General features: G+C 53.4%; 1 protein-coding gene across 3 annotated transcripts in view; it reads left to right on the top strand.

Moving 5' to 3' along the window:
- TOB2 (transducer of ERBB2, 2) overlaps positions 1–12,081 on the top strand; it is a 31,766-nt gene that overhangs the window by 2,102 nt on the left and 17,583 nt on the right. For 2 of the 3 annotated variants that reach the window (XM_080393056.1, XM_080393055.1), the window contains exon 2: positions 3,221–10,335. In XM_080393056.1, the coding sequence (XP_080249182.1) occupies positions 3,307–4,329 (1,023 nt within the window). In that variant the 5' untranslated portion in view covers positions 3,221–3,306 and the 3' untranslated portion in view covers positions 4,330–10,335. Of the gene's footprint in view, positions 1–2,705; positions 2,844–3,220; positions 10,336–12,081 lie in introns of all 3 variants that reach the window. The other variant, XM_080393057.1, reaches the window with a different exon arrangement.

Here is a 12,081-nt window from a genome sequence, read left to right as displayed (position 1 = left end):
GCCGGCCGCGGGGCGCCGCGGGAGGCGTAGTCCAGGGGCGAAGTAGGTCGCGGGGCGTGAGGGGGGGCGAGGACTACAGCTCCCAGGGTGCCCCGCGGCGGGGAGGGGGCGGGCACGGGGGGTCACCGGGAATGGCCGCTCTCCCGGGGCCGGCCGGGTCACCGGGAATAGCCGCTCTCCTGGGGAGGGGGGCGGCCGGCCGCCCGCCTCGGGTCGGGGCAGCCCCTCCGCCGCCCGTGGAGGGGGGGCGGGAAAGGACCTCCGTTCCGGACCGGCAGGGCCTGCTGCGGGGCCACGGGTCGCCTGGCAGACGGGGAACGCCGCTGGTGAGGGTGAGGCGGGGCCCAGGCCTCCGCCAGGAGCTGGGAGGGATATTCACAAGGTCACCTGCCGTGTTTGCCTGGCGAGGAGAAGAGGGCATCGTTCCCGTGTTTGGTCTCCTCTGATGCAAGCAGCTCTTCGGTCGCTCTCCTTCGGCACATCGCCGTGCTGGTAGCCGGGGGGTCTGGGGGGCTCCTGCCTTCCCTCCGCAGAACAGAGGAGCAGCCCTTTGTTCCCTGCCGGCACCTCGGTGTGCTGCCCGTGGTACGAGTAAGCCTTTACTTGGAAATGCCGGCAACGTGGGCAAGCCTCTCTTTATGGAATGCTTGCCGAATGCTTTTTACAACTGATATTTAGTTGGTTTTTGTCTTGGTGCCGTGATGCTCCAGTTGTTGTTTTATTATTATTATCACATCTTGGTGCAGTAGGAGATCGAGAAGGTCCTACTGGAGCACGTCTTACCATGTCGACAACCTGAGGAGTCAGTGGTATCTCTGACTCTTTGTGCCTTCTGCAAGTATCGGCTGTGTGCAGCTACCTTGGCATCTGTTGGTATTATTAAGCAAATCAACTTGCCTCTTTCATAATCAAAGTACAGAGTATTTCCCGTTTAGGAAGGGGGAAGTACTTCTTAAAGAAAAGAAAAAAACAATGAGGCAATGGTTTATAATTGTATCTCCTCATTGTTTTCTGCAGGTTGGTGAGGATATGGGCTGCTCAAAGTGTGTTGAGGTGTTTGTGTTGCAAATAAGGTGGTAACAAATTCTGGCCTTTGCTTCTTTCCCAGTCTGCAATTTCTAATTTTTTAATAGATTTCAGATCTGGATTAGAATTTATCACATGAGATGAAAAGATTTACAAACTGGCTGTTTGTTCTCTTCCTGCTTAACTTGCTGAGATCCCAGACCATCCTCTTGGATTCGTCAAAGCCAAAGGAGTGAGAGGGCTCCATGTAATCTGCCCCTTGAGGTAGTATGGGCCATCTAAATTGTTAACACTTAGGTGTGCTCTTTTAGGGGTTTGCTTCATGCCGTTTTCTCTGGAAAATGCTCTGTCTCCATGCTGAGACTCTTGCCTTCTGAAAATGGCTTCTCCTTGCTGTTCTCTGAAAAACTCTGGTTGCTTATTTCTCGTCTGTTCTTATTTGAGCTTAGTCAGGTCTCTGTGACCTAACAGAAGTTGTTAACACTACAGTAATTCCTTAAAGCAGGTTTTAAAGGCAAGACTTCTTTCTCTCTTTTCTATCCCCTCCTTCCTGTGCTTTTTCTTGTTGCCGAGTCAAACCCGGAGGGAATTCCTTCCAGAACCAACCTCCTTGTTGGCAGACTTGAGGTGTGGGATCTGTTTCTGGTTACCGTAATTCTAAAGCCAAGCCTCTTTGAACTCAGACTAGTACAAGAAAAACATAGTATCTGCCCCTGCTTCTTTGTAATGAAGCCTCAAAATATTTGAGAGTGTCTTTTAAAAATTTATTTAATCCTTCTTGTTCGCTAAACTAGACCAAGCAAAGAAGTCTGGTCAGTTTTTTCTTCCTCCTGACCTAGGCCAGAGTGGATGCCTGGTTGTGCTGCTGGGATTCCTGGTTTTCCAGGGGAATGCTGACACAGTATGTTTGTACTCCATCCCCACCCCCAAAAAATTGGCACACGCTGTAAACATTGGCTTGAGCGCTGCGTGAGAGCATCCCTGAAGCCCATTTTAGGAGGACAGTTGAACACGGTGTGTCTGTTTGAGCAAGGTGAGGGCAGCTGAAGACAGAGCAGCCTGTTGACTAAGCTGCCAATTAAAAACTGGATATTCTGCTTCCCTCTGGAGAGGCGTGGAGGCTACTGGAAGTGCGCTTCCTCTTAAAATATCTGTGGGATTCATTTTCTTTGGATGGGTGACAGAGCTTGGTGCTGACCTACCTGAGGGGTTTTTTTGTACCCAGACGAACATTGCAAATCTGTGTATAATTGGGAGAGCTGAGTGTTGTGGTTTTGCATTGTGCTTTTGTGGGCTCTTTCCACTTCAGAGACTTCCTTGGGAGAGAGGGAGGATTACTTCAGTCTTTGGCAAGCAATTTCAGCTTTTTATTAAGTAGGTACCTGACCCTGGCAGAGCTCATCTTCCCTCTGTGCAGGGATAAGCGATGTGAACTGTATTGGACAGGCTGTTGGCGTGCCTGTGCTTTGTGACCCTGTGCGCATTTCCTGTCCCTCTCTTCCCCCCTCAGCTGAATTAAACTGGGATTTTAGGCCTGCAGCTAGGCAGAGCCTCAACTGGGTACACTTATTAAGAAGATATGAGCCTGCAAGTCAAGGGGATAGTAAACATGGGCTGGCAGCTGGTGCCTGAGCACCCTCCCTCGCTCCTTCTTGTCCCTTATGCACTTGTGCCAGCAGGACGCAGCACCTGGCACAACCACCTGGCCTCCCAGACGAGAGGCTGGCCCTGCAATCCTGAGCCTGAGTGGATCTCTGCACAAGTTGCTGAGCGAGTCACAAGGCTGGTGCACTTATGTTCTGGAGAGGCCTGTGCAGGTGAGCTGTGCTGGAAGCAGCTGAGTGCCAGGGCATAGAGAGGTGTGTTAGATGTGCTGAAGTAGCTCTGCCAGAGCAGACAGTTAGCCTGCTGGGTTTCAGTAGTGGTACTTGGCAGCAAGGTTAGTATAACGTATCTGTGTGCGGGTAGTAGCTACACCCTTGTTTCTCCAGTAGAGGAGCAGGTAGACTCCCTTCCCACCAGCATCTCTCTGTTTTGAGGGCCAGTAGATTTGGGGTGACTTTCCTAGAGAGCGCTGCTGCTTGTTAAGACTGCTCATTCTGCTTTTGTTAATGAAAGGCATGGCTGTTTATGCCAACAGGTCAGAGCTGTTGTGTTCTCTTGTTTTCATCCATCCTTTTCTCTCTTTCCCTAGGTTTATTTGGAGCCAAATCTTGTCTATGCGTGTGTCATTTTGTCTCTTTTAATACGCTGCCCTGACTTGCTTGCTGCGAAGGGAGTATGCATCTGGAGATCAAAGTTGCTCTTAACTTCATCATCTCATACCTGTACAACAAGCTTCCTCGGAGGCGGGCAGACCTGTTTGGTGAGGAGCTAGAGCGCCTGCTGAAGAAGAAATATGAGGGTCACTGGTACCCAGAGAAGCCTCTGAAGGGATCTGGCTATCGCTGTGTTCATATAGGGGAGACGGTGGATCCGGTGGTGGAGCTGGCAGCCAAGCGGAGTGGCCTGGCTGTGGATGATGTGCGTGCCAATGTGCCGGAAGAGCTGAGTGTCTGGATCGATCCTTTTGAGGTTTCCTACCAGATCGGTGAGAAGGGTTCTGTTAAGGTCCTCTACCTGGATGACAGCGAGGGCTGCAGCGCTGCAGAGCTGGACAAAGAAATCAAGAGCAGCTTCAACCCTGATGCCCAGGTATTTGTCCCCATCGGCAGCCAGGACAACTCGCTGTCCAACTCTCCGTCCCCCTCCTTCGGCCAGTCACCTAGCCCCACCTTCATCCCTCGCTCTGCCCAGCCCATCACTTTCACCACTGCCACCTTTGCTGCCACAAAGTTCGGCTCTACCAAGATGAAGAAGGGTGGGGGAGCTGGAGGAGGGGGCAGCGGAGCAGGGGCTGGGCAGCAGCCGAGGATGGTCAGGTCTCCCACCACCAACCTGCTGAAGCACAAGGGCCTCTCCCTGTCTATGCACTCTCTGAACTTCATCGGGAGCGCTGGGAGCCAAGCCCCACAGTCACAGCTCTCCCCCAATGCCAAGGAGTTTGTTTACAACGGCGGGTCGCCGGGAGCCAGCAGTCTCTTCTTCGATGGTGTTGCCAGTGAGAGCCAGGCCAGCAGCATGCCACCGGCATCGCAGTTCAACACCGGCACGGGTGGTACCTTTGATATGGCTCAGGTCTTCGGTGGCAGCACCAGCAGCCTCTTTTTGGAGAAGTCTCCCTTTGTGGAAGGACTCAGCTACAACCTGAATGCCATGCAGTATCCCAGCCAGTCGTTCCAGCCTGTCGTCCTGGCCAACTGAACACAAGGAAGGAGAGTATTCTGGGGTGGGGAGGGGGAGGGGGGGAAAACAAGAACAAAACGAAAAAGAGGGAGAGAAGAAAAATAGAAATATACAGAAAATATTCAAATCCTATAAATATAGCTTCTTGGGAAAAGAGAGAGCCCAGTGTTGTTGCGCTGTGCTGGCAACGCTCCTGAAGCACTGACTTGTTTTTTAACTCGGTCCCTGTGCTTTTTTCCTACTCACTTTTTTACTGCTTAAATGAGTCTTGGGATTTTTTTGGTTTGTGTTCCCCCTTCCCCCAGTCCAGGACTGGTGCAACCAGTAAGTCACAATGCTCTTGATTCCCTGCACCCACCACCCCCCAGCGCTGGACACAGGGCCCTTCTAACCTGGGTGTAGGGGTGTCTTCGTACCACCTCGCTGGAGGAGGGACAGGGAAAGGATGAGTCAGTGTTAGTGGAGATACACGCTTTTGTTGCGTGCTAGCCAGAAATGGGTGGGTGAACTTGCTTTTTCTGTTACGGCTCTGCGTGTAGACGGAGAGCATCTACTGTGCCCACGGGTGTAGGCCGTTGTGCTGTTGTAGCTCCAGCCTGGGCTGGCGTCAGCCGTTCTGTCTGTGTGCTGAAAAGCACTAACTCTTCTCCTTGACCACCTCCCAGCACGTAGCAGGGAGGGCAGAGCGTTACCGTGAAATGGCTTCTTCCTGCTCCCTTCTTCATCTACACTTCCAGCCGTGGCTGTAGGAGGACGGCGCTTTGAGTGGGTATTGTCCCCTTCCGCATGTGATTGAGGGGGCCTTTCTCTGTCCTCTTGGGGCTGGCCAGTCACTGGGTGACAGCCTGTGCTGTGCAAACATCACCTGCCTGTCCCTGCAGCTGGGGAGGTGATGCTAAGCCAGGTGACCCCACTTGGATCCTGCCCCACTTCCCAGATGTTCTCCCCAGGAGCAGGCACCAGCATCCACCTGGGGTGGCGTCTGAGGTCTGATTTCTCATTTCCTGATGTGAATTCATCATCTTGTCTCTGAGCAGGAATTCCTTCCTTTTTAGTTAGCGAGGCAGCACCACTTTTGAGGAAGAGAACGGGCTATGTTGTTGAGTGGTGGCACAATGGTTTGTGCTTTCAGCCCTGGTATACACCTAAATCCCTTCCCCAGCCCTTCTGGAGGAGTGGGAGGAGGTGGCCGTTCTGGAAGGGAAGCACGTAGTGTAAGCTCATCGTTCCAGCTAGATCATGTCAGTGCAGGTGGTGGCAGGCTTAGACCAGAGCAGGGACAGGCGCTCCGAAGGCAAGCGGCTATCCCAGCGTGTGCCTCCCCACTGCAGGGCTGGGATCCAGGAATGTCCCTGCAGCTTTCCCCAGGACAATGTGCTGCAAGTCGTCAGGTGTTCGCAGCTTTTCAGCTGGGTTGCTTCTGTGTCAGGGACCCCAAAGCTCACCTTCGTAGGAAGCCTAAGGAGGGCTACTTCTTGCCTAGGCAAGGTGGAGACCCTCTAGGTGGGAAGGAGGTTTCCTTGGAAGCTGTGGTGGGAATATGGAAGTGTGCAAAGAGGATAGAGATGGAGATGATGAGACTCCAGTCTTTGAAGTTCTCAGTTTAAAAGATAAATAAGCTCACTTGCTGCCTCCCAGACTTGAGGTTTGGTATTCTTTGGATGTCTTTGGAGCACCCTCTGAAACCCACTTCTGTATGTGTTGAACCAATGTGCTCTACCAAGACATCCCTGTTTCAGTGGAGATGGGCTTGAACTTGAACTTTCCCGTTCCTTTCCCTCAACCTGAAGTGAAGGCACTTCAGCCTTCTTGTAGTTGTGTTGCCAATGAGCCTTTGCAGACGTAACGGGCTGTCCCGGGGAGGCTGCCACTGCCCGGAGCTCTTCTAGGAGAGCCTCCAGCACACCCTTCCCCTTGCTGGGTGACTGGGGAGGACACAGTCCTGACCTCATGCCCGGTGCGGGTTCCCGAGCAGGTTGCTTGCCGTTGAGCTGTGACCAATGCAGGTGGGCCAGGAGAGTGGAGCCCAGCTAGCTTCCCTCAAACCGGCGCCCGCGGCCTCAGCCCTCAGGTTTCCAGGCTAGGATGAGTTGCTGAGGAATGGCCAAGCCGTTGGATTTCCCTTGTTTCTTTTGGGGCTTTTTTCTTTTTAAACCCCTACTTACGGACTTTACTACTGCCACCCCGTCCTTCTCCCCAGGAGTGTGCTGCTGAATGCCAGCCCACTTGCCACACTGGATTGAGGGGTGCTCAGCCCCGATGGTGGGACCCAGTCCAGTTGCCCCCCACTGTCCCTGCATCTGGTGAAGCCATCTGTGAGCCACCGCCATGGGACAGCGTGCTCTCCTCTGGCACAGGGAGGGAGGGGAGAGGTGGGAACGCCCCCCAGCCACCCGCTTATCTGTGTGAAGCTTTGATGCCGCTTTGCCCTGCCACACGTATTATACCTGCTTTAAAAACAGTGGTGTGAGTGGAAGGAGGAAAAGAGGAGGGACCAACCTCTTTGTAACTTAAAAGGAAAAAAGCGTGCTTCAGAAATGTTCCTCCAGCATCAGGCAGCAATGGAAACTAATGGCCTTTTCAGGTCTTTTCTAGTCTTGGATGTAGGCGTTCAGCTTCAATTTTATTTTTTAAAAACCTGCACTAATTTACCTGGTTTCTTAGGAAGAGAAGAGAGAAATTTTTTTTTAACTTTTATTTTTTATGGGTTTGTGTTCTTTTTGTTGATGTCTGTTTGTATTTGAATAATTTGCTACATTTGTAAAATGTAAGAGGTATATATAATATATGTATATTTCTAACGTAAAAAAAACTGTAATTTTTTTCTTTTCAAGATTTTTTCTTAAAAAGAGGAGAGAAAAATATTTTTTCAGGAAAAAAACTTAAAAAAAAAAGAAGTGGTGAAGATTCCTTTCTCCCCACTCAGCCTCCCTCCTTTCCCTCCTGCCCCTCTCCAAGGACTGAGTTGACAGTTGCCTTGCGGGAGAGAGGGAGTGAAAGAGGACAGAAATCTGGATGTATCTGAGCGGAGGGTTTCTGTGTGTGCTCTGCTTGGGTTCCTGAGAAGGGGGCTACTGAGAGGGGGAACCAGGGGGTTGCTGTCTTTCTTTTTTTTTCTTTTTTTTTTTTTTCTTTAGCGAAGGAGGAATACAATCAAGAGTTTTGTATTCAGAATGTTGTGCAATATTTTGGAACAGGACATTGGTGTGTCTACAGATTTAGTTAAAAACAAAAAAAAACAAAGGTTGATCAAATCTGTACAGTTTCTATTGTTCCAGATTTTTTTAAGTTTGTATTAAAAGCATGATATAATAACCAGTTGTCATGTGGTGTGTGCTCGGTGGGGAGAGAGCACCTCTGCCCGGCCTGTTCCTGGGCAGAGGGGGACACAGCAGCCCTCCCTGCCTGCCTTCGGATGAACCTGTGCTTGGCGTCTTCCTCTTGCGGGCCAGGTTGCTGGTTTGTGGCGTGCCCAGCACAGGTTTCGTTGTGCTAGGAATAGCCGGTTGATGCCCAGGCTTGTGCAACACGGTGAGGGCAGCCGTCTCTGACCTCTTGCTGTGCCAGGAATAGCAGCAGCTTAGGAAGAAGTGGTGGTGTGCCTGGCCTTCCTGGGTCCTGCTGTGATTCAGCTCCCTTGGGAGGTGGGGAGGGGAGGGAGCAGGACTCTGCCTTTGGTGCATTGTGCCTCTGGCGGGGGGCCGGGGGGTCAGTCAATCAGCAGTTCCTAAAATACCCAGCTTCTGTGGCAGCTTGCCAGGGCCATCACCTGTGGGTCCAGGCTGGGATCTGCCTGGTGCCATTGCAGAGTAGAGGAGGCCTTCCTTGGGCAACGATTTCTGCAGAAGGGGTGCTGTGGGGGGGTTTGTTTCTCTGCCGAAACCAGTTTGGGTTTATCCTGGGGTATCTCGAGTACTTGATAAGTAAAGGAAGCCTCAAGATGCATGTGCATATCCTCCCTACTGTGAATGTTCATCCAAGGTGACTTCTCGTAGCAGGGTGGGCTCAAGGCTGGATATGAGAAAAGCAGCTATGATGGTCTGATTTTTCTTTCTAACCTCTTGTTGCTCAGCTTTAATCAGAATTTCTGTCAGAGGGAGCTGCACCTTTTTAGCAAAACAAGATGAGATGGCCCCTCTGTGCAGAGGAAGATGCTGAAATGCCTGTCTCAGCCCACATGTGCTGAATGGCTGTGTGACCCAGCTTCCTCAGACCCACTGTGTTCCTGCTGCCTCCTGCTCAAGGGGAGGCTTGCAGCTCCCCACACCGCCTCCTTAAAAAGCTGTTGAAGGGAGCTGCTCTGAATGTACTTGAGGAAACCAAACGTGGAGTTGATGCTGGCTGCTGGCTCTCGCTAGCTATACTTGCCCACACCCCCTCAGCCCATCTAGCCTGAATTTCTTCCTGGAAGAGCTCGAGCTGCTTTGCCCTTGGCTTTGCGAGCCCTGGGAGCTGGGCTGCTGCTCGTGCCTGCTGCATGCCACGTGACTGTCACACTCTGCTAAGCAACAAAACTATTTTTTTCCCCTTTGTGTCTCAACCCCCTTGTAATCATTTATCTAAAGCATGCACAAACAGTTGCCCTTAGACATGTTTCTGGAAATGGAAAATCAGGGATGAGTATGTGCCATCCTGATCCCTGCCCTGCATTTGCTGGGCTGTGGCGCAGGGAGGCACGGAGCCTTTCCCTTTACGGGCGCAGGTACGCTGAGCAGTAGGCCCTGCAGTTAGTTTGCAGCGACTAGAGAAAAGGCTTAGTATAGGCGCGTTCCTGCTGAGCCACTTGCCCCTGTGCTGTCTCGGGGAGCCTGAAGGGTGTGGGGAGGTGAAACACCCACCTGGAAGCTGTGCGCAGGGACAGGCATTGGCCCTCCGTCAGCCTTCGGAGAGGAAAGGTGCTGGAGCCCTGCGCTCGGCTGGTGCGGGGTGGCACCTGGCCGTGGGGACATTTGCCGTGTGTTTGGGCAGCGCCCCAGTTGGTCCGCAGGTAGGGTGCTCCAGCAAGGCACAGCAAGAAGGTGGGACTTGTTTCCTGAAACCTCCAGTGTGAGGGGCACGGGGGTGGCGGCCAGGCAATCGTCACAGGGGACTGCGTTATTAAGGGGGAACTCACAGCTTGAGTCACTGAGCAGATCAGCTGCTGCCTGAAAGGAGGAGACCACTTGGGTAGAAGATGCCACGCTTCAGCCTTGGGCTTTGCAGTCTGGGACAGCAGCAGTTTCTGACACAAACGGGGCTGTTCTGGGGGGTGGGGGCGGGGGGGCCTTACACAAGTGTGAGTAACTGGCAGTAAGGCAGCTGTGCCCTGGGCTGTCTTATGTACAGGCCCAGCAAAAGAGCCTGAGTTTGCTCCGGCGGGAGAGCATCTCCCACTGCCCCAAAGGCTTCTGGAGATTTGGGATTATTGGGATTGAGTAACACGGTGCAAACACCACCAACAGCGGGTGCCTCCCCTGCCTCAGCGCTTGCTGACGTGCCAGGACCGAGGTGGAAAAACACTGCCGGTGGGAGGGCCGGGACCTGCTGAGTCCTTGGCATCCCTGAGGAGTGCTCCTGCCAATGCCACCTGCTCCCTGCTCACGTGGCAGCGGCCCTGGGTGCTGCCTGCAGCCCCGGCGCCTGTGATGGCACTGTGGCGGAGGGGTGGCCAGGTCTTTCCACCCCACACGCATCCTCAGCCGGAGCAGGCAGCCCGGAGGCAGGCTGTGGCCAAGGTTAGCTGCCTCCCAAGCCTTGTGCTTTTTCCTTCAGTTTCTATGGCTGGGCTCCAATTCAAACATGGCTGGGAACACATTTGCCCCGGCTCTTGCAGAACTGTTCTTTCGCTGTCCCCCTGCTGCTGCCTGCATTGCCATCTCCAGAAACCTGGTCTGCTTTTTATAAAGCTGCTGAAGAATGAAGCTTGCAGCCCCCAGCCCCAAGACACCCCGGTGAAGGGGAAGCCCTGGCCGGCACACATGGTGCTTTTGAGTCATACTGGTCAGTGAGGGGCCAATTTGTGCTTGGCCATTGCCAGTGGCAAAAGTGAGTCCAGCATGGTAAGTGCATGTGTTGGGGGGGGGGGGGGGGGGGGGGGGGGAATGGGAACGGGAACAGAAACAGGCTATTTTATTTTTTGTCCCCAAGAATCCCTCAGAGACACAGCAGCAGGTTAGGAAAAGGAAATCTCTGCAAAGAAGGTTCAGAGCCAACTTTTGCCACTTGGCTTTAAGGGCAGGGAATAGTGCAGGTGGAGGCGTAAGGGAACTTGCTCCCTCTTCCCCCAATGCTGAGGAGGCATTTGTGGTCCCCGTGTTATTCCGCAGTTGCAGAGACCTACTTGAAGGGTTTTCTTGCCTATTTTTGTTGGCCTCGCACAGCCTGCCATGCCGCCGGTGCAGCCTGACTGCTGAAGGAAGCAGATCTGCAGGAGGGAGTGCGTCCCTCCCACTTGGCAGGGTGTTTCCACCAAGGACAAAGTTTTCCTTCGAGTGAATCAGCCAGAAACTGCTTGTAAGTGCAGCTGGGGCTTTCATTGGGGGAAAAAAAAAAAAAACAAAAACCAAAACCAAACCCAAAATGACCCACACAAAGTGATGTGTAGGGAGAGCAATGGGCGATGTTGCTGCAGCAGGAAATACTGCTTTCATGGGCCTCGGTTGCAGAGCTCGGAAAATTCATGCAAGGGCCAAGTCCAGCTTCCCTCAGCAACAGGTGCTTTTGCATTTCCTGATCTTCCTGCGGTCAGGCTCAGTGTCAACATGTGCTGCTCTGGGCTCCCACAGAGGCCTGAGCAACATCACAGCAGGCCTTGGTCGCCTTTCCGATATCTACTGGGGTCACCCTCCATCCCTGCCTGTGCCCAGCCACAGCCAGGAGGACGTATTGGCATCACCTGTGGAGCCTCACACAATGCATGGGGCAAGTGAGGGGCCGTGGGCACAGAGGAAAACCAGGAGGGAACCAGAGACCCCACCTGCCAGGGGAGCACTGGTGTTTGCATCCTTGGGGGAACTGACTGGCAGCACAGCATAGAACGCGAGGGAGAGGAGCAGCAGAGGTGTCTGGAATACCATGACCATGAGCCAGGGAAGGACTGAGGAGCAGAGGGAAGGAGGACAACACCCCTGGGGACATCTGAGGTGTTTACACACAGGTGCAAACATCTCAAGAAGGTGAGGGAGGCTGGAACTCCCCTCTTCACCAGCCGGTGAAACAGTGCATGTTCCCGGTGACCCAGCATGCGTGGCAGCTGTGTAGGTCTCCTTCCTGGCCGGCACAGCCCAGCGTAACCTCCCTGTCCCTGCCTGGCTCCCTGCTTGTCACACACACAATCACCTGACTCTCCCTCTGGGCTGGTCCTGACACAGTGGGTCCTCTCTGGGGACACTGCCAGCTGTCACAGGGTGCCCGAGCACATCACTGTCATTGCCTCCAGCACAGACAGGGAGACACCAAAACTCAGGGAGAGGCCATGGCTTCACCACACAGGGAGCATGAGCACCGGGACTAGCACCCGTCGGTCTCCTGCCACCTCATGCTGATCCCGCCAGCGCCGGGAGCTGCTCCAAATGGGAAAGGAGATGATAGGAGGGACAGGATGCAAACACACTGCAGGAGGACAACTTATCTCTTGCAGCCATGCCATTGCCAGCCATCCACTGGGGAAGGGACAGGGCTTGACAAACCCAGACAAAAATAGGATCCAAGAAAATAAACCCTGAAAGGCACAGGTGGGCTGCGATGCTGGGAGGCAGAGCCGAAGGTGCCCAGCACTGCCGAGGAAAGCAG

Source organism: Falco punctatus (assembly GCF_963210335.1).
Source record: "Falco punctatus genome assembly, chromosome: 6".
In the NCBI taxonomy this organism is placed as follows: domain Eukaryota; kingdom Metazoa; phylum Chordata; class Aves; order Falconiformes; family Falconidae; genus Falco; species Falco punctatus.
The sequence above is the reverse complement of the archived record's forward strand: the minus strand, read 5'-3'. Positions and strand labels throughout refer to the sequence as shown.